Source organism: Salarias fasciatus, chromosome 6 (genome assembly GCF_902148845.1).
Source record: "Salarias fasciatus chromosome 6, fSalaFa1.1, whole genome shotgun sequence".
Classification (NCBI taxonomy): domain Eukaryota; kingdom Metazoa; phylum Chordata; class Actinopteri; order Blenniiformes; family Blenniidae; genus Salarias; species Salarias fasciatus.
Genome location: NC_043750.1, coordinates 41133573 through 41157767, shown reverse-complemented (window position 1 = coordinate 41157767; position 24195 = coordinate 41133573). Strand labels below are relative to the sequence as shown.

The 24195-nt window shown below is 52.2% G+C and overlaps 3 protein-coding genes across 4 annotated transcripts; 2 read left to right on the top strand and 1 right to left on the bottom strand.

The window, feature by feature from the left end:
- The first annotated feature begins 1001 nt into the window (after nucleotides 1-1001).
- LOC115390094 (CDGSH iron-sulfur domain-containing protein 3, mitochondrial-like) lies at nucleotides 1002-3847 on the top strand. 2 transcript variants are annotated; one of them, XM_030093783.1, is made up of 4 exons: nucleotides 1002-1183; nucleotides 2258-2374; nucleotides 2447-2645; nucleotides 2693-3847. In XM_030093783.1, exons 1-3 carry the CDS (start codon nucleotides 1100-1102, stop codon nucleotides 2630-2632), a joined length of 387 nt encoding a protein of 128 aa, XP_029949643.1. In that variant the 5' UTR covers nucleotides 1002-1099; the 3' UTR covers nucleotides 2633-2645; nucleotides 2693-3847. The 2 variants fall into 2 exon arrangements, with proteins under 2 accessions (XP_029949643.1, XP_029949642.1); XM_030093782.1 differs by having other exon boundaries at nucleotides 2447-3847.
- A 54-nt stretch (nucleotides 3848-3901) lies between these two features.
- LOC115390093 (polycomb group RING finger protein 2) lies at nucleotides 3902-12599 on the bottom strand. The gene is made up of 9 exons (XM_030093781.1): nucleotides 12444-12599; nucleotides 11718-11845; nucleotides 9550-9646; nucleotides 9378-9433; nucleotides 9161-9290; nucleotides 9012-9051; nucleotides 8751-8849; nucleotides 5518-5598; nucleotides 3902-4368 (listed from the first exon to the last, which is right to left on the bottom strand). The coding sequence occupies exons 2-9, from the start codon at nucleotides 11833-11835 to the stop codon at nucleotides 3994-3996; spliced, it is 996 nt and encodes a 331-aa protein (XP_029949641.1). The 5' UTR covers nucleotides 11836-11845; nucleotides 12444-12599; the 3' UTR covers nucleotides 3902-3993.
- Nucleotides 12600-13941: 1342 nt separating this feature from the next.
- Nucleotides 13942-23718, top strand: LOC115390303 (phosphatidylinositol 5-phosphate 4-kinase type-2 beta). The gene is made up of 10 exons (XM_030094108.1): nucleotides 13942-14504; nucleotides 17862-17959; nucleotides 18034-18130; nucleotides 18359-18511; nucleotides 18742-18888; nucleotides 19056-19094; nucleotides 22278-22391; nucleotides 22474-22735; nucleotides 22825-22928; nucleotides 23018-23718. Exons 1-10 carry the CDS (start codon nucleotides 14358-14360, stop codon nucleotides 23096-23098), a joined length of 1242 nt encoding a protein of 413 aa, XP_029949968.1. The 5' UTR covers nucleotides 13942-14357; the 3' UTR covers nucleotides 23099-23718.
- The last annotated feature ends 477 nt before the right edge of the window (nucleotides 23719-24195 follow it).

The window sequence follows — 24195 nt, the reverse complement described above, 5'->3', positions numbered from 1 at the left end:
GCAGAGCTTTATGGTCTGCCACAGTCCAGTCCCTGTACCAGACCGACCCAGCTGCTCGGGACACGGTCTGTCTCACTCTGCTGGTCTGCTGAGTCTCTCTGAGGACACACGGTCCGTCTTCAGAGGCCTCGGTGAGTCTTCCCCACCAGGCTGGAGGACTCGTCTCTCATGTGTAGATCCCAGGTCAACAGCAGTTTCCTGGACCAGGACCAGGACCAGGACCAGTCCTCTGCGTGTCACAGGGTCCAAAGAGACATCATGTTTTAGTTTTGTGACGACACTCCCGAGCTCAGCACCAACACTTAACCTGCTTCATTTCACAGGATCCCATGTTCAAATCATTACTTTCATTTTGCAGACTTTAAACAGCCGTCTGCACCTTACTTCAAAAATAAACACGTCTGCAGGACTTCATAACGAAGTCTCGTTCTCCTCGCATGAAGTGTTGCCTTCATCGTTCATGACATTTCATGACTTCTTCATCCAGTAAACAGCCAAACGACAGCTGGAAAGGTTCTGTGTGAAATCTGAGGCACACTAATAAAACATTCCTGCTACCAGATGCATTCCAAGATACACTTTGTTTAATGTGTGAAATAAATGACATTTAACAGGAAAGAATTGAGATTTTTGAAACCTTGTTTTTGCTAAGAACCCTTAATTGGATGTAAACGTTAGTAGACATTTCCTTCATGTCTGAATACCTCAGGATGATTGACATCAGGGTTAAAAGTGACAGTTTCTTTCCAGGTGACTGTGATTTCTGATGTTTTTTGTAAATTTCTGCATCCTGGTTTCTGTCTTATGAAACTCAGAGTTGATCCAGGCCACTGTGGAGACTATCTTTCCTTCAGTTTTAGGTTTAATGCAGGCTTTTAGGAGCAAATTCAGATTTTATTTGCGTTTCTTCATGTTTAATCAGTGCAGCAGCACGTGATCTCCATCCGCTTCCTGATTGGTCCATCTCGGCCACGTGACTGCAGCTCACCGGTAGTGATTGCGTGTGTTTGTTTGTGTGTGTTTGTGTGCGTGTGCTCGTGCGGCTCCTCTCTCGTTCTCCTGCCGTGGTTCCTCTGAGCAGGGCCGTCCAGCCGGGGACATGAACCCTCTGCGGAGCTCCGCGGAGCAGCGGCGGATCCTGCGGGCCTGCGGGCGGCTGCTCTGGCCTCCAGCCGCCGCCAAGGTGAGCCGAGCCTCCGGTCACTGCTCCACCCTTCACCCCGGACCGATCCGGACGCAGGAACCGAGGAGCCGAGGGACTGAAAACACAGCAGCCCCGCGAGAACCAGCTGAGTCCCGAACAGCGCCCCCTGCTGGGAGCAGCCAGCTGAGGCTGCACTGCTCCTCAGCGACCAGTCCGAATGAACTAAACCAAAACTGTCAATCTGAACTTATTAAACCAAAACTGTCAATCTGAATTTATTAAACCAAAACTGTCAATCTGAATTTACTAAACCAAAAATATCAGTCTGAATTAACTCAACCAAAAATATCAATCCGAAGTGATTACACTCATAAGATCAGTCTGGACTCTGACATCCCTTCTTGGAGGTTTGTAAAGAATTCCTCGTCTATAATGTTATGATGGTAATATAGTTGATAATAGTGATCATTCTACTGGGGGGTATTGCACAAAACCAGGATAAGGGATTAAGTCGGCAAACTGTGGTTATCCTGGACGAAGTTAGCCTCAAGTCGATTGCACAAAAGCTGGCCAAGTTTAACTCGGACAAGTCGCCATGGTGATTTATTCTCTGAAGCTGAATCTGAAATCAGATTTTGATTTAAACTAATCAAACTTTATAGTTTCCCTCCACTGAGCGGAGCAGAGCCTGACCGATCACGAGCAGCTGACAGGGTGTTCACCACAGCACAGGAGCTCCTGCTGTTCTAATCTAAACCCTGTGGCTCTGATCGGCTGCAGACGGGGCTTTTGCTGGTGGGTTTGCATGTTCTCCATTTGCATTAAGACGGTTCCTGGAAGGTAAAGTAGTTCTAAAGCGCGGAGCGGCAGCTGTCTGAAGGAATGATGGATCCTGGATCCTGGAACCAGACGCCCTTTGACCTCCAGCTCTACCTGCTGTTGTTTCAGTCAGTGAAAGTAAAGCTATGAAAGAAGCGCAGAGTGCTGCTGTGCTGCAGTGGTTAGTGCTGCTGCCTCACGGCGAAAGGCTCCCGGATCAGAGCTGCAGATCAGTGGAGTTTCCATGTTCTTCCTGTGATTGAGCTTCTGAGCAGAGCTGGTGTCCCTCCCCAGGTCCAGCTGTCCACTGGTCCCCCGGAGCCTGTCGTCCCGTCCAAGAAGCCCTTCAGAGTGGAGCTGGTGGGGGGGAAGCGCTACTCCTGGTGCAGCTGTGGACACAGCCGGAAGCAGGTAGGAGGCGCAGAGCAGGCGGGCGGCGGGCGGGCCGCTCAGTCCTCTCACCCTCTCACCTTCCCTCACCAGCCCTTCTGCGACGGGGCGCACAAAGCCAAGGCTCCCGGTCTGATGCCGCTGCGCTTCGTCCCAGAGGAAGACTCCACCGTCTGGCTGTGCGGCTGCAAACACACCAACACCCCTCCCTACTGCGACGGCACGCACAAGCAGGACTTCATCCGCAGCATGGCGCTGCACCAGCACCAGGACGCCTGAACGCCGCGACACGGTGCTGTCATGGGGGACGGATGGGGACAGGGCGGTGCTCTCCTGGAGGACTGACCGGGACAGGACGGTCCTCTCCTGGAGGACTGACCGGGACAGGACGGTCCTCTCCTGGAGGACTGACCGGGACAGGACGGTCCTCTCCTGGAGGACTGACCGGGACAGGACGGTCCTCTCCTGGAGGACTGACTGGGACAGGACGGTCCTCTCCTGGAGGACTGACCGGGACAGGACGGTCCTCTCATGGGGGACGGACGGGGACTGTGGACGGGTTTATTTGTGGGGGCATTTTTCCTTTGGCTTCTCGTTTCTGTCACTTCCAGCTGATGGAGGTTCTCTGTGGTCATATTGTGACACCTGGTGGTCACACATGGTATGAACGGTTCGACATGTCCCTTCCTGAAAAAATCACATGACTGATAATCCAATAAAATCAATATAATTATAAATGATCACATTATTACTGTTGATGAAGTTCACATTATGAGTTAGCGTTCCTCCTCCAACATCCACATCATAGAGCGTCTTCCTTGGTGACTTTAAAGTGTAGTTGTTTTAAACCGCGGTCAGCTGGGACCTCGCATGTAATGAAGCGTCTGCAGGTGGACGAGGATCATTCTGTCCTCCAGGACGGCCTCTGTAATCCACGGAGACTTTAAGAACTTGAAACTGGACATTCAGCTCAGAAAAAGCTAGTAAGTAAACCTTTTATTGACCTAAAACATGCACATATGGCTGATTCTTTTTAAAAAATGAGAGAGAGAATGAGGGCTTCACTGTTGGCTGAAACGGAAACGGGAATGTTGAAACGGGTGGAGTCCCTCTGGACACCGTAGTGCTGGAAACTCCTGCCGGGTTTGGTTTGTGTGGCGACACCTCGACAAAGTGCATCGACGGCTTTCAGTCATGTACAGGGTTACAGCAGTGGTGAGGGAGCGCCGGCGGCGGCCGCCTCGCAGCAGTCTGTGTCCTGGAAGCCAAACGGAGCTGCGGGAATCAAACCGGCCACTGCAGGTACAATACAAAACCATTACCATATCTTGTATAAAAGATAAGTTTATACATATGTATGCACACATGCTCACATTAGATACACACTGTACAGTCTGTATGTGTGCACTGCTCTAGTCTAACACACACACGCACGCGCACACACACACACACGCACACACGCACACACACGCACACACACACACACACACACACACACACGAGTCTATTTGGCTGCTCTCTTCAGGTCGTCCTGTGAGGAAACGTCTGTTCAGAAGAGGGACGAAGGCTCCGCTCCAGCTGGGAGAAAACAAACGGGAGCAATGGGCGCACTGTCCTCCCGCCGCCGCCGCCGGGCAGGGTTAGGTGGGAGGGGGGGCGCCGCCCTTGTTGCCCCCCCTCGCCTCCTCCTTGCCCGTGCCGTTGACAGTCACCTTGCGAGCGCCGGCGGCCTGTTTGGAGGCGAGCGGGTGTCGCTGAGCGCCGCCGGGCGCCGCCGTGCCGTTGGAGCTCTGGACGGCGGCGGAGGGGGCGGGGCCGTGGGGGGCGGGGCCGGACTGCGAGGAGGCGCGGGGCGGCTGCACGGCGGCCGGACTGTGGACCTTGTCGCTCTGGGAGTCGCTCTCCGACGTGGGGCTGGTGTTGACGCCGTCGGAGTGACCCTGGGCCGTGGAGTGAGACGCCCGCCGGCGCTTCCTGGTGGGCTTGACCAGGTACTGCAGGGGGATGGGTCCGGTCTGCAACAGGAGCACACACTTCCTCTGAGGCAGGACCCACACAACACACACAAACACCGAGGGACTGGTCCACCGAGCTCGGTGTCCAACATGGCTCACACCGCGACACAGTACTGAGGACAGAGGAGGAGCAGGGACATGGCAGGAGAGAGGGACAGGGACTGAACTGACCTCACTCAAAAGGGAAAAAAAAACTGCTTTGCATTAACCTGAAAAAAGTCCCTACTGATCCACTGCTTGATCCAATCAGAGTTCTGTTGTATGAAATAGAACTAAAAGGCTGTGGGCTCGTGAGCAGACAGGGTGGGGAACGTCGAGGTTTCCTGATCATCAGCAAATATTTCTGCAGCCGCAGTTCATGATTTCTGTGACATTTGTAAACAGAAAGTACAGCGGCAGTGTTTTTGATTTTATTGAGGATGTAGATCCACTCAATCAGTCACCATAAAGTGTAAAACCGAACCTGTCAGTCTTCACAGAGGGCTGCAAAACTAAACTAAATAAAGCAAGACTAAACCTGAAAGTCTCCACAAAGGGCAAAAAGCCCCAAAAAAACCACAAGAGTGAACCTGGAAGTCAGTTACATGGCAAAAAAACAAAAGAAAAAGCACAACAGTGAACCTGCCAGTCTCTACAAAGGGCAAAAGAAAGCAATACACCCTGCAAGTCTTCACAGAGGGCATAAGCCCCAAAAAACACTTCCGTGATCTTCAGAGGGCAATAAAACCCCAAAAAGCTCATGAGTGAGCCTGCCAGTCGGTACTCAGGGCAAAAAAAGCCAATTTACTCAATCAATCAAACTTGATTTTTGAAGCTCTTTTTAGATTAATACAATCAACACAAAGTGCCTTACAAAATTAAAAAAATACAAAACCGTACAAAAAGAAAACCTGCCAGTCCGTACTGAGGGCAGAGCTGAACCTGAGCAGAATGGAAAGTAAATTGAAACATGCACACAACAAGCAATGTAATCCACAAATTCTGTCTGTCTCACACACACACACACACACACTCACACACACACACACACACACACACACACACACACACACACACACACACACACACACACTCACAAATCCAGATACAGATGGGCTCTGCTGATGGCTTCGCCACAGAAAAACAGCTTCACAGAGGAAATGAACTCACCCGTCTCCACTCGTAGAAATATGCGATGTCCATTAGTGTGTAGTAGTCCTTCAGCGGCTCGTCCCCGTACAAAACCTCCACCTGCAACACACACCGACCCCGTTCAGTCTGCGGCGCCGCATATCACCGTCAGTCAGGGACAGGAATCCAGCATGGGCAGAGCGGCGTGGTCGGCGGCGCTGATGCTTATGGAGCTGCATGTATCACACACACACAGTCCAGCAGAACTGAGCCGAGACCTGGTTCTTCCTGGAGAAAGGCTAAATGAGAAGACAGACTCCGCTGCACATGCAGGACAGAGAGACAAAAGACAGACCGAGGAGGAGGGGAAGAGGGGACACTGCCAGAAGAATTCATAACGACGAGAAGGAAAAACAGAAGTCCTGAACACTGCTGCCATCAGCTGGAGGTTTGACCCCAGAGCGGCGGCCGTCCCGTCCTCTGAGAGGGACACAGGGTGGACAGGAGTCAAAGCCTCTGGGCCAGACATCCAGACCCTGTGTCATCTGGACCATGTGACCTCTGCGGTCACTGTTCAACTGGGAGACTTCACCTCTTCTGCAGCCCCCCTCTCCTGTGGGGTGCCACAAGGTTCCATCCTAGGCCCTATTCTTTTTTTTTTTTTTTTTTTTTTCCTTGTCCTGTTCGGTAGCTGGGGCGTGCAATATTGTATGATTGTAGCCTTTTACTATCCGAACAGATTTTAATATTAGCAGCAGGATGAGACTGAGTCTCCTCCTGCTGCTGCCTTTATTTAAAGCTGGCATCCGGCATGGCTACCGGACAGGACCGGGACGGAAACGCTCAGAGAGCAGGGACAGAAAGAGAGAAAGATAAAGAGAGGGAGAACGGAAGGGGGGGGGGGGGGGGGCGGCACAACCTATGTACAAAGTCACAATACAAAACAGTGTTGTCGACGCACCACACGCAACCTAGAACAATCCCAAACCCCCAATCTAGACAACACCAAAACAGAGCCGACAACCAACACAGAAAATTACAGAACCATACATACTTTTTTTTTTATTTTTTTCGAACCATATTAGTGAACAGACCAGGCCACAAAAATAAAAGGAGGTGTAGGGGAGGAGGGAAATGCAAGGACACCACAAACCGTATTTTTTTTTTTTTTTTTTTTTTTTTTTTTGAATATAGCTAGTAGTAACTAGTAGTAACTAGTAGTAAACTCGGGGCGTGCATCAAGAGAGGTCTGCTACAGATCACCATTAGTCTAACCACCACAAGAAGACAAGGTAACCCAGTATGTGAAGAGTGATTAAAGATCAACGTGATCATGTGAATATGATGGTGACAGTGATGGTGATAGTGATCATGCATATATGACCTCTGACCTCTGAGAAGGCCAGAAGCAGGCCAGAGAGGCCCTCAGAGCCCAGACAGCCGGCGGACATCACAGAGCCCGGATCCAAGCCGCCCCCCCAGGCAGACGCCCACGCTCCAGTCCAGAAACAGGGCAGAGGAAAGCCCCGGCCGGGGACCCCGGCAGTCCCGGGGCCCGGGCCCCGCGGAGCCACGACCGGCAGGAGCCGGTCCACCCCGGGCGCCGGACGCCCGGGGTGGGCAGGGCCGAGAGCCCAAGGCCCAAGAGCCCAGGAGCCAACCCCCCACCCAGGCGAAGGGCTATGACCCACCCGGGAGAACCAGCCCACACGGGCGGCTACCCACCCCGGGCCAGTACACCCCCCAGCGCTCCGGCCACGCACCCCGAGATCCAGGGCATCACCTAGGCCCTATTCTATTTCTCCTGTATATTCTGCCCTGAGGAGACATCATAAAAAAGCACAATATCTCCTTCCACTGCTATGCGGACGATATCCAGCTGTATCTCCCCTTTAAGGCCGATGACCCCACTGCTCTCCAGCCTTTGCAAAACTGCCTGTCGGACATTAAGGCGTGGCTGTCAGCGAATTTTCTCTTCCTCAACGAGGAGAAGACAGAGGTCATTGTGTTTGGCAAAACCCCTTCAGCACTCAACACCAACACCCTGGGTTCTCTCGCCGGTAACTCTAAGTCAGCGGTTAAGAATCTGGGTGTGTTCTTAGACAGTTCTTTTAAGTTTGAGCACCAGATTAGTGCAGTTGTGAAAAGAAGCTTTTTTAACCTGAGGACCCTGGCAAAGATTAAAGCGTACCTTCCCCAGGCAGGGTTAGAGCAGGCCCTCCACGCCTTTGTCACATCCCACCTGGATTACTGCAATAGTCTATACACCGGCATAGGAACAGCCCAACTTCACCGCCTGCAGTTAGTCCAGAACTCGGCCGCTCGATTCCTCACCTGCACTAGAAAACACGATCACATTACTCCGGTTCTTGCTTCCCTCCATTGGCTCCCCATCCGCTACCGCATTGATTTTAAAATTCTCTTAACAGTCTTTAAATCTCTGCACCACCTTGCCCCACCATACCTGGCTGATCTTCTCCTCCCTTTCACCCTGTCCAGAGCGCTACGGTCGGCTGACCAGCGCCGTCTTGTCATCCCCAGGTCGAGGTTGAAAACTAGGGGGGACAGAGCTTTTTCTATAGCGGCCCCTCGACTCTGGAACTCCCTCCCCCCCCACATCCGAGCAGCCGAGTCCGTAGGGATTTTCAAATCTCACTTGAAGACGTACCTCTTTTCGCTGGCCTTCAACTAGGTCTTAGTTTGCTTTTCTGATTCTTTTTATGAATTTTATGCACTTTTTATGTCTTTTTTGCACTATGTGAAGCACTTAGATGCGGCTAAGCCGTTTGTAAATGTGCTCTATAAATAAAGTTGACTTGACTTGACTTGACTTGACTCTGGGCCCGTACCGTCCGTCCACAGCTTCGCCTTCACAGGACCGTTTGTCACTGGAACATCCAGCCGAAGACATCAGAGACGACGTCAAGAGTCTATGAGCACAGATCCGGGGACGGGACGGTGGGGGGACAGGAGGAACTGTCCCTTCAGAGTGGACCAGAAGACTGACCCACCTCCTGACCTACACTGACCACCTGAGGGACCTGGACAGGGACTGAGGACGAGGACGGACCTGCCTCACACGAGGCTGGCTGAGCCGTGCTGCAGGCTGGGGGGTGGTACCCGATCAGACCCCGTCAGACCCCATTGGACCCCGTCGGACCCCGTCAGACCCCATCAGACGTCCCGGCTGTCACACCCTGATGCCGCTGCAGAACCATGGAGTGTGTGTGTGTGTGTGTGTGTGTGTGTGAGCGTGCGTGCGTGTGTGTTACCCGGTAGTTGTTGGGGATGTCCATCTTGCTGCGGAGGAACTTGGCGAGGTGCATGACGGACATGGCGGCCGGACACTGCAGGAAGCGCTTCCCGTTGGACTGAGAACCGAGAACACACACCAGGTTCACCACCAGCGGCCTGCTAGCCGTTACCATGACAACCCCTCTCTCTCTGCTCCAGGTCTGGAGGCCTTCTGAGCCCAGAACTGAAGGAGCTGCTGCAAAACACACTGAAGAGTAGAAAACAAGAAGCCATGTCACCTTGTCTCCCTCCAGCTCTGAACGCTGCCGGTCGCTGCTCCTGCAGGAACACACACACACACACACACACACACACACACACACACACACGCTGGTGAGTGTCCCTGCCGGTGCCTCCATGGAGGACGTGGACGCCCTGTCCGTCTCACTTGCTCCTCTCGTAGAACTGGATGGACAGACTGATGATCTCGTCCTCGGCGATGTTGAAGGTCTCCACCACCTCGCCCGGCTCCAGCACGCGGTTCTCAGCGTAGAAGTCCCGCCGCCGCTTCATCTCATCTGCCACACAAACGCCGTGAGAACGGAGAACCTGCAAGCTGGCCGGCGGCCAGGCGACAGCGGCGGCGGCGGCGGCGCGCTCGTTACCTTTGAATAATCCGGGAACCAGCTTATAAACTATGTCTTGTAGAGTTTTATCGGCCCTGCCACAGAAACACAAAGACTGGAATCAAGCGCAGGTTTCAGGAAGCAGAGGAACTGGTCAGAGTGGAGCCCGGCGGACGCTCCGCACGGCCAGAGGGCGGCGCCGCCGTCTCACCTGATGCTGAGCTGAGGACAGGTTTTATGGACCTGGACGTCACATCGAGGACAAAACTTATTCGTTTCCAGGAAGGCGACGATGCAAGTTTTACAGACTGAGGAGAGAGAAACACACACAGCAGCGCTCAAACACACGGCGGCGTTCAGACGGATTCAGGCGAGGAGGAGGACCCCCCATGTGCCAGTCGGACCCTGATCCAGGGACCGGCTGGAGAGGACAGGACGCTGCAGGGAAGCCAGAGTCCAGATGATCACACGACACCCGGTTTGATACGAACAGGGATTTTCACGGTCTGAATGGATTCTAGTGAGTAATGACTTCAGTCTTGATTCAGAGATCAGTGAATCTGTTCAGTTCCCAGGATTCCTGCTGATCACTAAAATAAAACAAACAACCTCCAGCTGGTTCCAGTAATCAGTACACAACCATCGGTTCGGTCTCAGAAACCCAGACATGAAATGCTCCCATCCTGACCTCTCTGAGGGAGAGCTGCATGCAAACCCAGAGTCCACTCCACTGCTCCACCGCGCCGCCCCAGCAGGAACCAGGACCTGATCCAGAGCCCAGCGGGCGGCAGGAAGATGCTCATTTTAATCAGCTGATGGCAGAGAAACGACCCCCGTGACCCCTGAACCCTGACCCTGACCCACGACCTATGACCTATGACCCAGAACCCGGACAACCCGAACCCTGACAGATACTCAACAGGTTGAGAGCTTCATGTTCTGTAATAACATGTAATAAAAGACCTCCTCCCTGAGGGAGCCCGGTCCAGACCCAGACCTCAGCCCGGTCCAGACCCCAGACCTCAGCCCGGTCCAGACCCCAGACCTCAGCCCGGTCCAGACCCCAGACCTCAGCCCGGTCCAGACCCCAGACCTCAGCCCGGTCCAGACCCCAGACCTCAGCCCAGTCCAGACCCCAGACCTCAGAGACCTCAGCCCAGTCCAGACCCCAGACCTCAGCCCAGTCCAGACCCCAGACCTCAGCCCGGTCCAGACCCCAGACCTCAGAGACCTCAGCCCGGTCCAGACCCCAGACCTCAGCCCGGTCCAGACCCCAGACCTCAGAGACCTCAGCCCGGTCCAGACCCCAGACCTCAGAGACCTCAGCCCGGTCCAGACCCCAGACCTCAGCCCGGTCCAGACCCCAGACCTCAGAGACCTCAGCCCGGTCCAGACCCCAGACCTCAGCCCGGTCCAGACCCAGAGACCTCAGCCCGGTCCAGACCCCAGACCTCATCCCGGTCCAGACCCAGAGACCTCAGCCCGGTCCAGACCCCAGACCTCAGCCCGGTCCAGACCCCAGACCTCATCCCGGTCCAGACCCCAGACCTCAGAGACCTCAGCCCGGTCCAGACCCCAGACCTCAGAGACCTCAGCCCGGTCCAGACCCCAGACCTCATCCCGGTCCAGACCCAGAGACCTCAGCCCGGTCCAGACCCCAGACTTCAGCCCGGTCCAGACCCCAGACCTCAGCCCGGTCCAGACCCCAGACCTCAGAGACCTCAGCCCAGTCCAGACCCCAGACCTCATCCCGGTCCAGACCCAGAGACCTCAGCCCGGTCCAGACCCCAGACCTCAGCCCGGTCCAGACCCCAGACTTCAGCCCGGTCCAGACCCCAGACCTCAGCCCGGTCCAGACCCCAGACTTCATCCCGGTCCAGACCCCAGACCTCATCCCGGTCCAGACCCAGAGAGTTCTGGACTCTCCTTTGTTTTTTTCTCCAGACGTCCAGGACTCATCACACACCTCCTCCACCAGCTGCTTCACAGACTTCTGTAAACAAAGAGGCTTGTTGTCCCCCTAGATGAGAGGGGAGCCTGGACCTGGACAGGTGGGCTGTGCAGTGGTGCAGTGGTTCGCTCTTGCCTCACAGCGGTTGGGCTCTGGGTCTGATTCCTGTGTGGCGCTTGCTTGTTTGACCCGGGTGAGCTGGTGTCCTGTTTCAGGTTAGACGTGGCCGTAATGTGAGTGTGTGTCCGGTGTGTGTGTCCGGTGTGTGTGTCCAGTGTGTGTGCAGCCGGGTGGAGCCTGCCTCCGTCCCCACCACCCGCTCCACCCGGAGGACGGACGCCACTCCACATCTGCAGAGCGTCCCTCTGTGTCCCCGTCCCCTCGGAGGTCAGTCTGAACATCCCGCATGCACGAGGCGGGGAACTTACAGGAGTGCAGACACTCCACGATGGTGGTGGCGTCCACCAGGTATCCTGCGCACAGCGGGCACGTGAGGTGTGGATTCAGATCTGTGATTTTAATCCGGTTCGGCTGCATCTTATCCATCTGGACCGATCTGCAGGAAGACAGAGCGGGTTTAACGAGAGAGGGAGAGAGAGGCAGAGAGAGGGAGAGAGAGAGAGGGAGAGAGAGAGAGAGAGAGAGAGAGAGAGAGAGAGAGACGGGGACAATGTCTGCAGCTCGTCCTTGGGACAGGCGTTGTGAAAGTTGCGCTTTTGCGCGTCTTTTGCGGTTCTGCCGGTTCCGGGAGCCGCGGCCGTGCAGACCGGTGCAGGCTGGGGGGAGGCGGACCGCCGGCGGCCCCCTGGCTGCCCTGCGTGGCCTCATCTCCCGCATCCTCGAGCCGCGGAGCAACAAAGAGCGTCTCCGTGTTCCGGGGCTCCGCGGCCCGAGCGGCCGCCGCCTGCGCTCCGCCGGGCCGGGCGCATCCCGGGGGGGGGCGCATCCCGGGGCCCGGGGGGAGCGGGGAGCCGCAGAAAAGCACGGTGGTACACAAAGCAGCCATCTTAAAACCACTGACAGGCTCGTCGTGAGGAACAAGAGGCTCGAACGTGACACCGCGCGGCTCCGTGTGCGCTCCGCGGAGCGGCGGCGCGGCGCCGCGCGCTGGGCCCGGTCACAGAAAAAGCGGCGTCCGGCCGCTCCGGTCCTACCTGGTCACACATCAACGTGTCCCCTCCGCTCGCAGCCTCGATCCGGGGAATTATTTGGACTTGGACTCAATTTGCAGCAGCGCCAGAAAATGGCTTTTTTCAGCCCCGTCAGAGGACTGCCCATTTTGGATCACGTGGTATTATTTTGTCGCCTGTTCACGGGGCAAACAGGGTATCTAGCCGCCCCCCCACCCCCACCACCCACCCCCTCCCTGCACAGCAGCCCCCCCACGGCGGACCCCATGTCCACGGGCCCCCATTTCATACCCCCATGTGCGGAGGGGCCCCATATCGGCCCCGGGCCCCCCATTGGCCCACTGGTTCTGCTTCATTAGAGTCATTTTTAAAATGTATTTTTTTTCTTTTCAGAACGTTCAACCTGTCAATAAATATATTGAAATAGACAGAAAAAAGGAGCAATTAATATAATATCCAATCGTTTATCAGAACTCTCAGTTTAACCGTTTAAATTCAGGACTGATGAAATAAATCCCATCATTTGACTCCAGGATTTCTGCTGTTTGATCCACATCAATCAGAGTTTTGAGTTATTTTCATGAGTTTTGCGCTGATCGACTAAAATGTCTAAATATTTGAACTAATCTGTAATCCAATTATTCAGATTCTGCCGACTAATCATCTGTCCAGTGTTCGTTTTACTTTTTTCTATTTTTTCCTTATTTGCAGACTGCTGTTCTGTATCCTGATGGCGACAGTGTCCAGAGTCAAGTAATCAGTTTCTTTCTTTCTCCAAACAGATTATTGTATTATTAGCCTAAAACCTAAACCAACTTAAAATCTAGTCCTAAATATAGTTCAGAACTACAAGTAAGTCCAGCACTTAATATCATAAATCAAGAGGAAACCAGAGGAAAGTTATTCCCAGTTCAAATCCAGAGCAGGAAACCAGTCCACAGTATCCAGGAGGTCAGAACCTTAAATCCAGTCTAAACCCAGCTCAGAATACTCCAAAACCAGAACACACACAAAGATTACTGCAAACCAAGTAACTAAATAGAGGAGTAGGGGAACAACATATCGGAAAAGCTTTGAAAAGGTTTAATTTGAGAAGACAAGTACAGCTTGTAACGCTATTATAATATAAATGACACCGTTATAAGTTGTAATATATATAATAACAGATACCTTTCCTCTTTGTTCTTATCGATCTGTTCTCATAATTTATCTTATTTCCTTTTTTTCTATATCAGTATTTTGGTGTAACTTCACTTTATATTTCCACTTTTTTCCAATTTGTAGGGTCCGGCTGCCCTGCCGTTCCCACAGTGTCCTGCAGAGGGCGCTGCTGGCTGCTGTTCTGTGTGTCCTGCAGTTCTCACAGTGTCCTGCAGAGGGCGCTGCTGGCTGCAGTTCTGTGTGTCCTGCAGTTCTCACAGTGTCCTGCAGAGGGCGCTGCTGGCTGCTGTTCTCTGTGTCATGCAGTTCTATTTTGCTGCTGCAGCTCCCCCACTGTCCTGCAGAGGGCGCTGCTGTCCCTGAAGCGCTGCTCGGACGCCATCTTGAGGAGAGCCCATCGGGAGCTGGTCTTTGGACTGACAACAATCCGCTTCAGGACGGGTTCAGGACGGATTACCGGTTTCCAGGAGGAGAGGACCGCAGCCGCTTCTGGTCCCGGGGGTCCAGCCGCGGGGACACGTCGAGGAGCCGCCCGGAGACAGCCGCTGGAGCCCGCCCTCCCACCCGATGGCCGGCTAGCTGCTGCCCGCACTCGGCCGCGGCCTGCTCGGAGGAGAAGCACCATGCTCCACCGCTGACTCCCATCATCCCCCCGGAGCACCGCGACCACCATGCACCTGTAGACTGTCCCCCGCTCGGAACTTCCCGGTTTTAGTAGAGAGAGAGCGAGAAGCGAGCAGCGCCTGGCCGCCGACCCGAGCCCCCACCCGGACAGACATGTCGTCCAACTGCACCAGCGCGGCGGCGCCCGTCAGCGCCAGCAAGACCAAGACCAAGAAGAAGCATTTTATAGGACAGAAAGTCAAACTGTTCCGAGCGAGCGAGCCCATCCTCAGCGTGCTGATGTGGGGAGTCAACCACACGGTAAATACCCCGCTGATCCCCGGAGGGAGGGCGGCAGGGAGGGGGCAGTGGGGCGGGAGCCGTGTGTTGATGCTGCTGTCAGAGTGCACGTTCACGCTCCAGCTGCACGTTCACACTACAGCTACACGTTCAGCCTCCATGTGGTTCAATCTGACAGGTCTGCGGACCTCCTGTCTCAGTGGACGTGGGTTTTCCTGACACGTCACCCAGCAGCTGGTTTGGGTCTGGTTAGCAGGTCAGCAGGTCAGCTGGTTAGCTGGTTGGTGATGCTCTAATAGTCTGAACGTTATTTCAAGGTGAATCAAACTGAGTGTGAATGAAACAGGACTGCACCGGATTAAGATATAATCCCAGTGACACAGTTTCAGAGAATTGAAATGTAAATAGAAGTGGAAGCAGACTGAAATCATAAAGTCACCAGATGAGGCTTAAAACCCAGTGAATTACTTCAGGGAGACCAAACATGGCTGTAAATGCCAACAATAACTGTGAGACCACAGAGACACACGGTGAACTCTACAGTCTCAAGACGAGCACGTCAACCTGAAGACATCGGATCCCTCTGGACACACAAAATGACAACAGACACGTTTTCCAGAGGACATGTACGTCAACCAGGTTTTGATGAGCACTAAATGTCACGACATAAATATATCTGCACAGAAAGTCTTTGACAGGAAGACTTAATAGGAAGAGACAGTTCAAGTTACTTGAAGACTCCAGACGTCTGTACGTTTACATATGACTTTCTATTCCTGTATAAATCCAAATAAAGCCTAATTCTGCTCTAAAGCGATGAATTAAATGACCTGAGAAAATCACAATAAAGAAAGAAACAATTACAGCAAAGAGGCAACAGATGGCATCAGACAGGAAGTGACCGCAAACATTTAAAGTGGACAGTGATTTGCCAAAGAGACATCACATTTAGTAATAAGTGCTTCATAGACACACATAACTCCATGAAGGATAGTTAGTGATCACAATTATACAATTGATGACAGACATATTTTTTAAGGTGAGGTGAATTGCTGTAATTATCTGTGAAAGGATTTCAGGAAGTAACGAGCCGTTATAAAGACACAATAGATGAACATAACAAGAAACTTAATGACTCCAAGGTTTAAAATAACCAAGAAGTGAGATTTATTTACAGAAAGACGTTTGAAAGACCAGGTTATAGTAAGAATAATCCAGAAAATGCAAATATTGAAGCTACTGAAAAGAGTCAGGTTACCAAAGCGTCAGTGTTCACATGACCTGCAGGAAAACTACCACAGGGACAGAGGAAACTACCACAGAGACAGAGGAAACTACCACAGAGACAGAGGAAACTACCACAGAGACAGAGGAAACTACCACAGGGACAGAGGAAACTACCACAGAGACAGAGGAAACTACCACAGGGACAGAGGAAACTACCACAGGGACAGAGGAAACTACCACAGGGACAGAGGAAACTACCACAGGGACAGAGGAAACTACCACAGGGACAGAGGAAACTACCACAGGGACAGAGGAAACTACCACAGGGACAGAGGAAACTACCACAGAGACAGAGGAAACTACCACAGAGACAGAGGAAACTACCACAGGGACAGAGGAAACTACCACAGGGACAGAGGAAACTACCACAGGGACAGAGGAAACTACCACAGGGACAGAGGAAACTACCACAGGGACAGAGGAAACTACCACAGGGACAGAGGAAACTACCACAGGGACAGAGGAAACTACCACAGGGACAGAGGAAACTACCACAGGGACAGAGGAAACTACCACAGGGACAGAGGAAACTACCACAGGGACAGAGGAAACTACCACAGAGACAGAGGAAACTACCACAGAGACAGAGGAAACTACCACAGGGACAGAGGAAACTACCACAGAGACAGAGGAAACTACCACAGAGACAGAGGAAACTACCACAGGGACAGAGGAAACTACCACAGAGACAGAGGAAACTACCACAGGGACAGAGGAAACTACCACAGGGACAGAGGAAACTACCACAGGGACAGAGGAAACTACCACAGGGACAGAGGAAACTACCACAGAGACACCTAAACGACCCCAGAGACTTGCGGTTTCAGACGTTGTGATCATGTGATCACCAAAGCTTGGGTTTTTTGCAGACCCAGGGTCAGTTGTGTCGGCGTCGAGCGACCTGATGAACCAGACTACCGCCCAGGCCACGGCAGTGAAGACACTGGACTCTTTACAGAACGTGTCTGAAAAGGTTCTCAGCAGAACCAGGAGTGGAGCTCGAGGATTTAGTCCTAAAGAAAAGTAGCACGTGGGTCATACGACAGTTACTTTTCAGCATCTGTCATCACCGATGCTAATGCTAAGCTAATGGAGGAATTCAGACAGTGAAAAGAGTCTTGGTGCTGTATTTGGTGTCCTGTCGCTGTCCCATGAGCCCCGGTCCATCCTTTGACTTCTGTTCATCTAAACTGCTTTAAAGTCTCAGTGGACCACTGAAGTGTCTCCAGCTGGAACCTCTGAGTTTCCGCCAAGACGCTGAGAAAGTCAGTGGGCTGGTAGATGAATGCTATTGGTTGGTTTGCATTCGGGGGCGGGGCTTAGCCAAAGGTCCATCGTGTGGCTCGGTAGGAGGACGCGTGGCGGATGGTATAACTACCGCTGGTCCAAGATTTGAAATCAGTACATGTTGAGTAATTCTTCCCCTCCAGTGTTCATCCGCTCATCAGTCAGCAGGCTGTAGTGTTTTGATGGGATGTTGTTGTTTTCTGTCATGTTATCAGCCTGTTCCTGTGTGTGGGGGACGTTACTCTGAAGCTGGATTTGAGGAAATATATCGAAGGGAAATCACAATGAGATGTTTCCAGCTCTTCCCTCCTCCAGGTGATGTAAAGCCTGACTCTGATCAGAGTTAGACTCAGCAGCTGCTGACTCTGTTTCAACCAGCAGAAAACGACTCATTCTGATAGTTACTGCTCCTCTGAAGCCAGCGGCTTCCTGTTTGCATCTCTTCCACCTCGCTCTATCAGCCGGACACAATGCTGAGTCCTGGTCAGGACCTTCAGGACCTTCAGGACCTGGACAGCCTTCAGTGGGGGACATGGACTCGTCTGAAGCTCTGTGAAGGCTAACTCCAGCCCTCTCAGTAGTTTGCTTGAAGGGTTTGAAAGTTGAGCAGCGGAACGTTTGTGTGCCAGAAGTTTCACCTCTGTTTGATCCCAGAGTCCATCAGAGCAGGAAAGACTTCGATCTCTGCCGTTCAGAACGAATGAAACTCTCCTCTCCTCTCCTCTCCTCCTCTCCTCTCCTCTCCTCTCCTCTCCTCTCCTCTCCTCTCCTCTCCTCTCCTCTCCTCTCCTCTCCTCTCCTCAGATTAACGAGTTAAATAATGTGCCTGTACCAGTGATGCTGATGCCAGACGACTTTAAAGCCTACAGTAAGATCAAAGTGGACAACCACCTATTTAACAAGTACGTATCTCTGTCCGGACGCCCTGGGGGGGCGGGGCTTCTGTCTCTGACGCTGTGGCTGTTCCTGCTTCCAGAGAAAACCTGCCTAGTCGCTTTAAGTTCAAAGAGTACTGTCCCATGGTGTTCCGGAACCTGAGGGAGCGCTTCTGCATCGACGACCAGGACTACCAGGTGAGACGGGGCTGCAGGTCCAGGGACCACAGGGACAGTCCCCACCTGGAGACATCTGCTCCCAGGTTCTGGGGGGGGTGGTGTTCCTGTTCACTCAGTCAAAGCATCATGGGATTGACCAGACGTGACCAGACCGATGTGACTCAGTTAAAGTGAGGTGGAGGTGGAGCTCCGCCCACTCTGTCTTCTGTCAGGAGGAACCCGACCTGGACTCTTCTTCTCCTGCAGAACTCGCTGACGAGGAGCGCGCCGCTCAACAGCGACTCCCAGGGACGCTTCGGCAACCGCTTCCTGTCCAGCTACGACCACCGGTTCGTGATCAAGACCGTCTCCAGCGAGGACATCGCCGAGATGCACAACATCCTGAAGAAGTATCACCAGGTGGAGCCCCGCCCACAGCGGCACTAGTAGAGACGTAACGATTCCATGCAGTTCACTATGCGATGATTTGAACAAAAGGATTTTCCTGTCAGATTGTGACTGAAATGTTTTTATAAGAACCGTGTCGTTGGCATCAGCCGTCATGGAGGGAGAGAAGAGCTGCACAGCTGCTGTCTCTGTTGTTAGCATCGTTGTTTCCAGTGTGCTTCATGCTGTCCCTCTGCCTGCAGTTCATCGTGGAGTGTCACGGCAACACGCTGCTCCCTCAGTTCCTGGGGATGTACCGCCTCACGGTGGACGGCGTGGAGACCTACATGGTGGTGACCCGGAATGTATTCAGCCACCGCCTCACGGTGCACCGCAAGTACGACCTGAAGGTACGGCGGCTGTGTGTGAACGGGGCGAACCTCTCCACCATGCCATGCTGACACACCAGAATACTTTCTGTGCTTATTGGCTTCCAAACTGAAGTGGTTGATAGTGACGGTTCACAGAGCCGCACAGTCTCTGGTGTCCTGGTTTGATTCCTCTGCCTGTTTTTCAGGGTTCTACTGTCTCCAGGGAAGCCAGTGACAAGGAGAAGGTACAACTCTGGTGTGTGTGTGTGTGTGTGTGTGTGTGTGTGTGTGTGTGTGTGTGTGTGTGTGTGTGTGTGTGTGTGTGTGTGACCATAACCATAACCATGTCATGAACGAAATCAGCTTTGTTTGGGTTCTGTTTTAATTGGAATTAAATAATGTGTTACCTGAATGTGTCTTAGAGGAGGAAGATGCTCTATAATGTGATGCTGGAGGAGGAAGATGCTCTATAATGTGATGCTATAGAGAAGGAAGATGCTCTATAGTGTGAGGCTAGAGAAGGAAGATGCTCTATAATGTGATGCTGGAGGAGGAAGATGCTCTATAGTGTGATGCTATAGAGGAGGAAGATGCTCTATAGTGTGATGCTATAGAGGAGGAAGATGCTCTATAGTGTGATGCTGGAGGAGGAAGATGCTCTATAGTGTGATGCTGGAGGAGGAAGATGCTCTATAGTGTGATGCTAGAGGAGGAAGATGCTCTATAGTGTGATGCCAGAGGAGGAAGATGCTCTATAGTGTGATGCCAGAGGAGGAAGATGCTCTATAGTGTGATGCTGGAGGTGGAAGATGCTCTATGTGATGCTATAGAGGAGGAAGATGCTCTATAATGTGATGCTGGAGAGGAAGATGCTCTATAGTGTGATGCTGGAGGAGGAAGATGCTCTATAGTGTGATGCTGGAGAGGAAGATGCTCTATAGTGTGATGCTGGAGAAGGAAGATGCTCTATAGTGTGATGCTGGAGGAGGAAGATGCTCTATAATGTGATGCTGGAGAGGAAGATGCTCTATAGTGTGATGCTGGAGGAGGAAGATGCTCTATAGTGTGATGCTGGACGAGGAAGATGCTCTATAGTGTGATGCTGGACGAGGAAGATGCTCTATAGTGTGATGCTGGACGAGGAAGATGCTCTATAGTGTGATGCTGGACGAGGAAGATGCTCTATAGTGTGATGCTGGACGAGGAAGATGCTCTATAGTGTGATGCTGGACGAGGAAGATGCTCTATAGTATGATGCTGGACGAGGAAGATGCTCTATAGTGTGATGCTGGACGAGGAAGATGCTCTATAGTGTGATGCTGGACGAGGAAGATGCTCTATAGTGTGATGCTGGACGAGGAAGATGCTCTATAGTGTGATGCTGGAGGAGGAAGATGCTCTATAATGTGATGCCAGAGGAGGAAGATGCTCTATAGTGTGATGCTGGAGGTGGAAGATGCTCTATGTGATGCTGGAGAGGAAGATGCTCTATAGTGTGATGCTGGAGGAGGAAGATGCTCTGTAATGTGATGCTGGAGAGGAAGATGATCTATAATGTGATGCCAGAGGAGGAAGATGCTCTATAGTGTGATGCTGGAGGTGGAAGATGCTCTATGTGATGCTATAGAGGAGGAAGATGCTCTATAGTGTGATGCTGGAGAGGAAGATGCTCTATAGTGTGATGCTGGAGGAGGAAGATGCTCTATAATGTGATGCTAGAGGAGGAAGATGCTCTATAATGTGATGCTGGACGAGGAAGATGCTCTATAGTGTGATGCTGGAAGTGGAAGATGCTCTATAGTGTGATGCTGGAAGTGGAAGATGCTCTATAGTGTGATGCTGGAGGTGGAAGATGCTCTATAGTGTGATGCTGGACGAGGAAGATGCTCTATAGTGTGATGCTAGAGGAGGAAGATGCTCTATAGTGTGATGCTGGAGGTGGAAGATGCTCTATGTGATGCTATAGAGGAGGAAGATGCTCTATAGTATGATGCTGGAGGTGGAAGATGCTCTATAGTGTGATGCCAGAGGAGGAAGATGCTCTATAGTGTGATGCTGGAGGTGGAAGATGCTCTATGTGATGCTATAGAGGAGGAAGATGCTCTATAATGTGATGCTGGAGAGGAAGATGCTCTATAGTGTGATGCTGGAGGAGGAAGATGCTCTATAGTGTGATGCTGGAGAGGAAGATGCTCTATAGTGTGATGCTGGAGAAGGAAGATGCTCTATAGTGTGATGCTGGAGGAGGAAGATGCTCTATAATGTGATGCTGGAGAGGAAGATGCTCTATAGTGTGATGCTGGAGGAGGAAGATGCTCTATAGTGTGATGCTGGACGAGGAAGATGCTCTATAGTGTGATGCTGGACGAGGAAGATGCTCTATAGTGTGATGCTGGACGAGGAAGATGCTCTATAGTGTGATGCTGGACGAGGAAGATGCTCTATAGTGTGATGCTGGACGAGGAAGATGCTCTATAGTGTGATGCTGGACGAGGAAGATGCTCTATAGTATGATGCTGGACGAGGAAGATGCTCTATAGTGTGATGCTGGACGAGGAAGATGCTCTATAGTGTGATGCTGGACGAGGAAGATGCTCTATAGTGTGATGCTGGACGAGGAAGATGCTCTATAGTGTGATGCTGGAGGAGGAAGATGCTCTATAATGTGATGCCAGAGGAGGAAGATGCTCTATAGTGTGATGCTGGAGGTGGAAGATGCTCTATGTGATGCTGGAGAGGAAGATGCTCTATAGTGTGATGCTGGAGGAGGAAGATGCTCTGTAATGTGATGCTGGAGAGGAAGATGATCTATAATGTGATGCCAGAGGAGGAAGATGCTCTATAGTGTGATGCTGGAGGTGGAAGATGCTCTATGTGATGCTATAGAGGAGGAAGATGCTCTATAGTGTGATGCTGGAGAGGAAGATGCTCTATAGTGTGATGCTGGAGGAGGAAGATGCTCTATAATGTGATGCTAGAGGAGGAAGATGCTCTATAATGTGATGCTGGACGAGGAAGATGCTCTATAGTGTGATGCTGGAAGTGGAAGATGCTCTATAGTGTGATGCTGGAAGTGGAAGATGCTCTATAGTGTGATGCTGGAGGTGGAAGATGCTCTATAGTGTGATGCTGGACGAGGAAGATGCTCTATAGTGTGATGCTAGAGGAGGAAGATGCTCTATAGTGTGATGCTGGAGGTGGAAGATGCTCTATGTGATGCTATAGAGGAGGAAGATGCTCTATAGTATGATGCTGGAGGTGGAAGATGCTCTATAGCGTGATGCTGGAGGAGGAAGATGCTCTATAGTGTGATGCTGCAGGTGGAAGATGCTCTATGTGATGCTATAGAGGAGGAAGATGCTCTATAGCGTGATGCTGGAGGAGGAAGATGCTCTATCGTCTGGATTAAAGCGTCTCTCTCTCTCCAGGCTAAAGAACTTCCCACTTTTAAAGACAACGACTTCCTGAATGAAGGCCAGAAGCTGCAGATCGGAGATGACAACAAGAAGTATTTTCTGGAGAAGCTAAAACAGGATGTGGAGGTGAGGAGTGTGTGTGAGTGTGTCGGCGTGTGTGTGTGTGTGTGTGTGTTTCTGAGTTGTGTGTTGTGCCCCTCCCCCTCAGTTCCTGGCCACCCTGAAGATCATGGACTACAGCCTGCTGGTGGGCATCCACGACGTGGAGCGGGCGGAGCAGGAGGAGATGGAGGTGGAGGGCGTGGGGGAGGAGGAGGAGTACGAGAGCGACGGCCTGGGGGGGGGCGCGCTGACGGGCTCCTTCGGCACGCCGCCCGACAGCCCCGGCAACCCGCTCAACTGCGGGGGCTTCTTCAGCCCCGGGGAGTTCGACCCCTCCGTGGACGTTTACGCTATCAAGAGCCACGACGGTGAGGGGGCGGGGCCGGGCGGAGGGGGCGGGGCCTGCAGCCCCTCCCACCCCCGGCCGGCTGACGCCCCCGGCTGTGCTCTGTCTCAGGTGCTGTGAAGAAGGAGGTGTACTTCATGGCCATCATCGACATCCTGACGCACTACGACGCCAAGAAAAAAGCTGCACACGCTGCCAAAACTGTGAAACACGGGGTGAGTCCTCCGCCCGCCGCCTTCCTGCTCCTTCACCGACGGCTGCCGTTTCCCACAATCCCCCTCTGCTGTGTCCGCCCCCCCCACAGGCCGGAGCCGAGATCTCCACGGTGAACCCGGAGCAGTATTCCAAACGCTTCTACGAGTTCATGTCCAACATCCTGTCGTAGACGTCAGTCCTGCTCCAGCCGCTCCACCTCGGTGTTACTCCATCCCTCCTCCGCCCTGTTACACCGCCTGTGACCCCCCCGGACCCCCCCTCCTCACGCCAGCACGGAAACTGTCTCACTAATGCCTTGAATGAGTGTCGGCTTCAGCAGTCCGTCGGGTTCCTCTCCATGTCGTCCTTCGTTCCAGCGCGGCGCCGATCGCTCAGATTGCATGAGGAACTCTTCTTCTTCTCCACCACCGATCGGAAGAACCACTCGTCAATATTTAACGGTGTACTAATGCAATATGAAAATGCATGGCTGATGTGAGTCCAACATCCAACTGAGCATCAAAACAGGAAAAAGAAAAAAAAGAAAAAAACAATCGGTGTTTGAATGTTCTGTTGCCATATTGTTTCTCAATAGTTTTGAAACGACCGTGAGTTTGGTGGAGGAAAGAAAATCCACGTAAAAAAGGGGAATTCTGTTTTATTACCGTAAGGATCATTTTTATATCTTGTTTACATTAATGTAGCAACTTATTGTTTGTATCCAGTATTGTTTTGTTACCAACGAGAGGTTAGACAAAAAAAAGTTACTTGAAAATGATTCATTGCATATTAAAGGGAGTTTTATCTTGTTTCGCTCGTCCAGCTTCTCTTCACTGAACATCCCTCTGATCCAATATCCACCAGAGAAGAAGTCAACCTGACTCCACATCACTGTCAGAGCTGAACTACAGTACCCATGATGCAGCTGGGTTGTTTGATAAGCTCCTCCCTCTCAGTGGTGGTTCATTTATAAGTACAGACCAAGGCCAAGCTCCGCTCATAAAACATGAAGATAACGAAGTGCAGAAAGGCTACAATTCCAGGGAAATTCCAGCAGGGGGCGATGATGCTGGTTTCATTGGAACCCATTCAAAATGCTGATTTTCAGAGTAAATAAACATGAAGCTTCTGGTTTCTGAACAGGTCTCTGTTTCTAAAACTGAGTCGTCTGGACCAGACTCTGATTTTCACACAAATCATCTGTTGATTTTATATTATGAGTTAAAGTTCATCATAAATCGCCCTATCAAAGCGCCTCCTCTGTCCATGTGATGCGGTCACGTGACA

Coding starts and splice junctions, on each gene's coding strand:
- LOC115390094 (XM_030093783.1), top strand. CDS start 1,100: ATGAACCCTCTGCGGAGCTCCGCGGAGCAGCGGCGGATCCTGCGGGCC. Junction 1,184..2,257: donor GGCCTCCAGCCGCCGCCAAG/GTGAGCCGAGCC, acceptor GTCCCTCCCCAG/GTCCAGCTGTCCACTGGTCC. Junction 2,375..2,446: donor GTGGACACAGCCGGAAGCAG/GTAGGAGGCGCA, acceptor TTCCCTCACCAG/CCCTTCTGCGACGGGGCGCA.
- LOC115390303 (XM_030094108.1), top strand. CDS start 14,358: ATGTCGTCCAACTGCACCAGCGCGGCGGCGCCCGTCAGCGCCAGCAAG. Junction 14,505..17,861: donor TGTGGGGAGTCAACCACACG/GTAAATACCCCG, acceptor TCCTCTCCTCAG/ATTAACGAGTTAAATAATGT. Junction 17,960..18,033: donor GACAACCACCTATTTAACAA/GTACGTATCTCT, acceptor TCCTGCTTCCAG/AGAAAACCTGCCTAGTCGCT.
- LOC115390093 (XM_030093781.1), bottom strand. CDS start 11,835: ATGGATAAGATGCAGCCGAACCGGATTAAAATCACAGATCTGAATCCA. Junction 8,850..9,011: donor CAGAGCTGGAGGGAGACAAG/GTGACATGGCTT, acceptor CTCGGTTCTCAG/TCCAACGGGAAGCGCTTCCT. Junction 5,599..8,750: donor ACATCCCCAACAACTACCGG/GTAACACACACG, acceptor TGTGTGTTGCAG/GTGGAGGTTTTGTACGGGGA.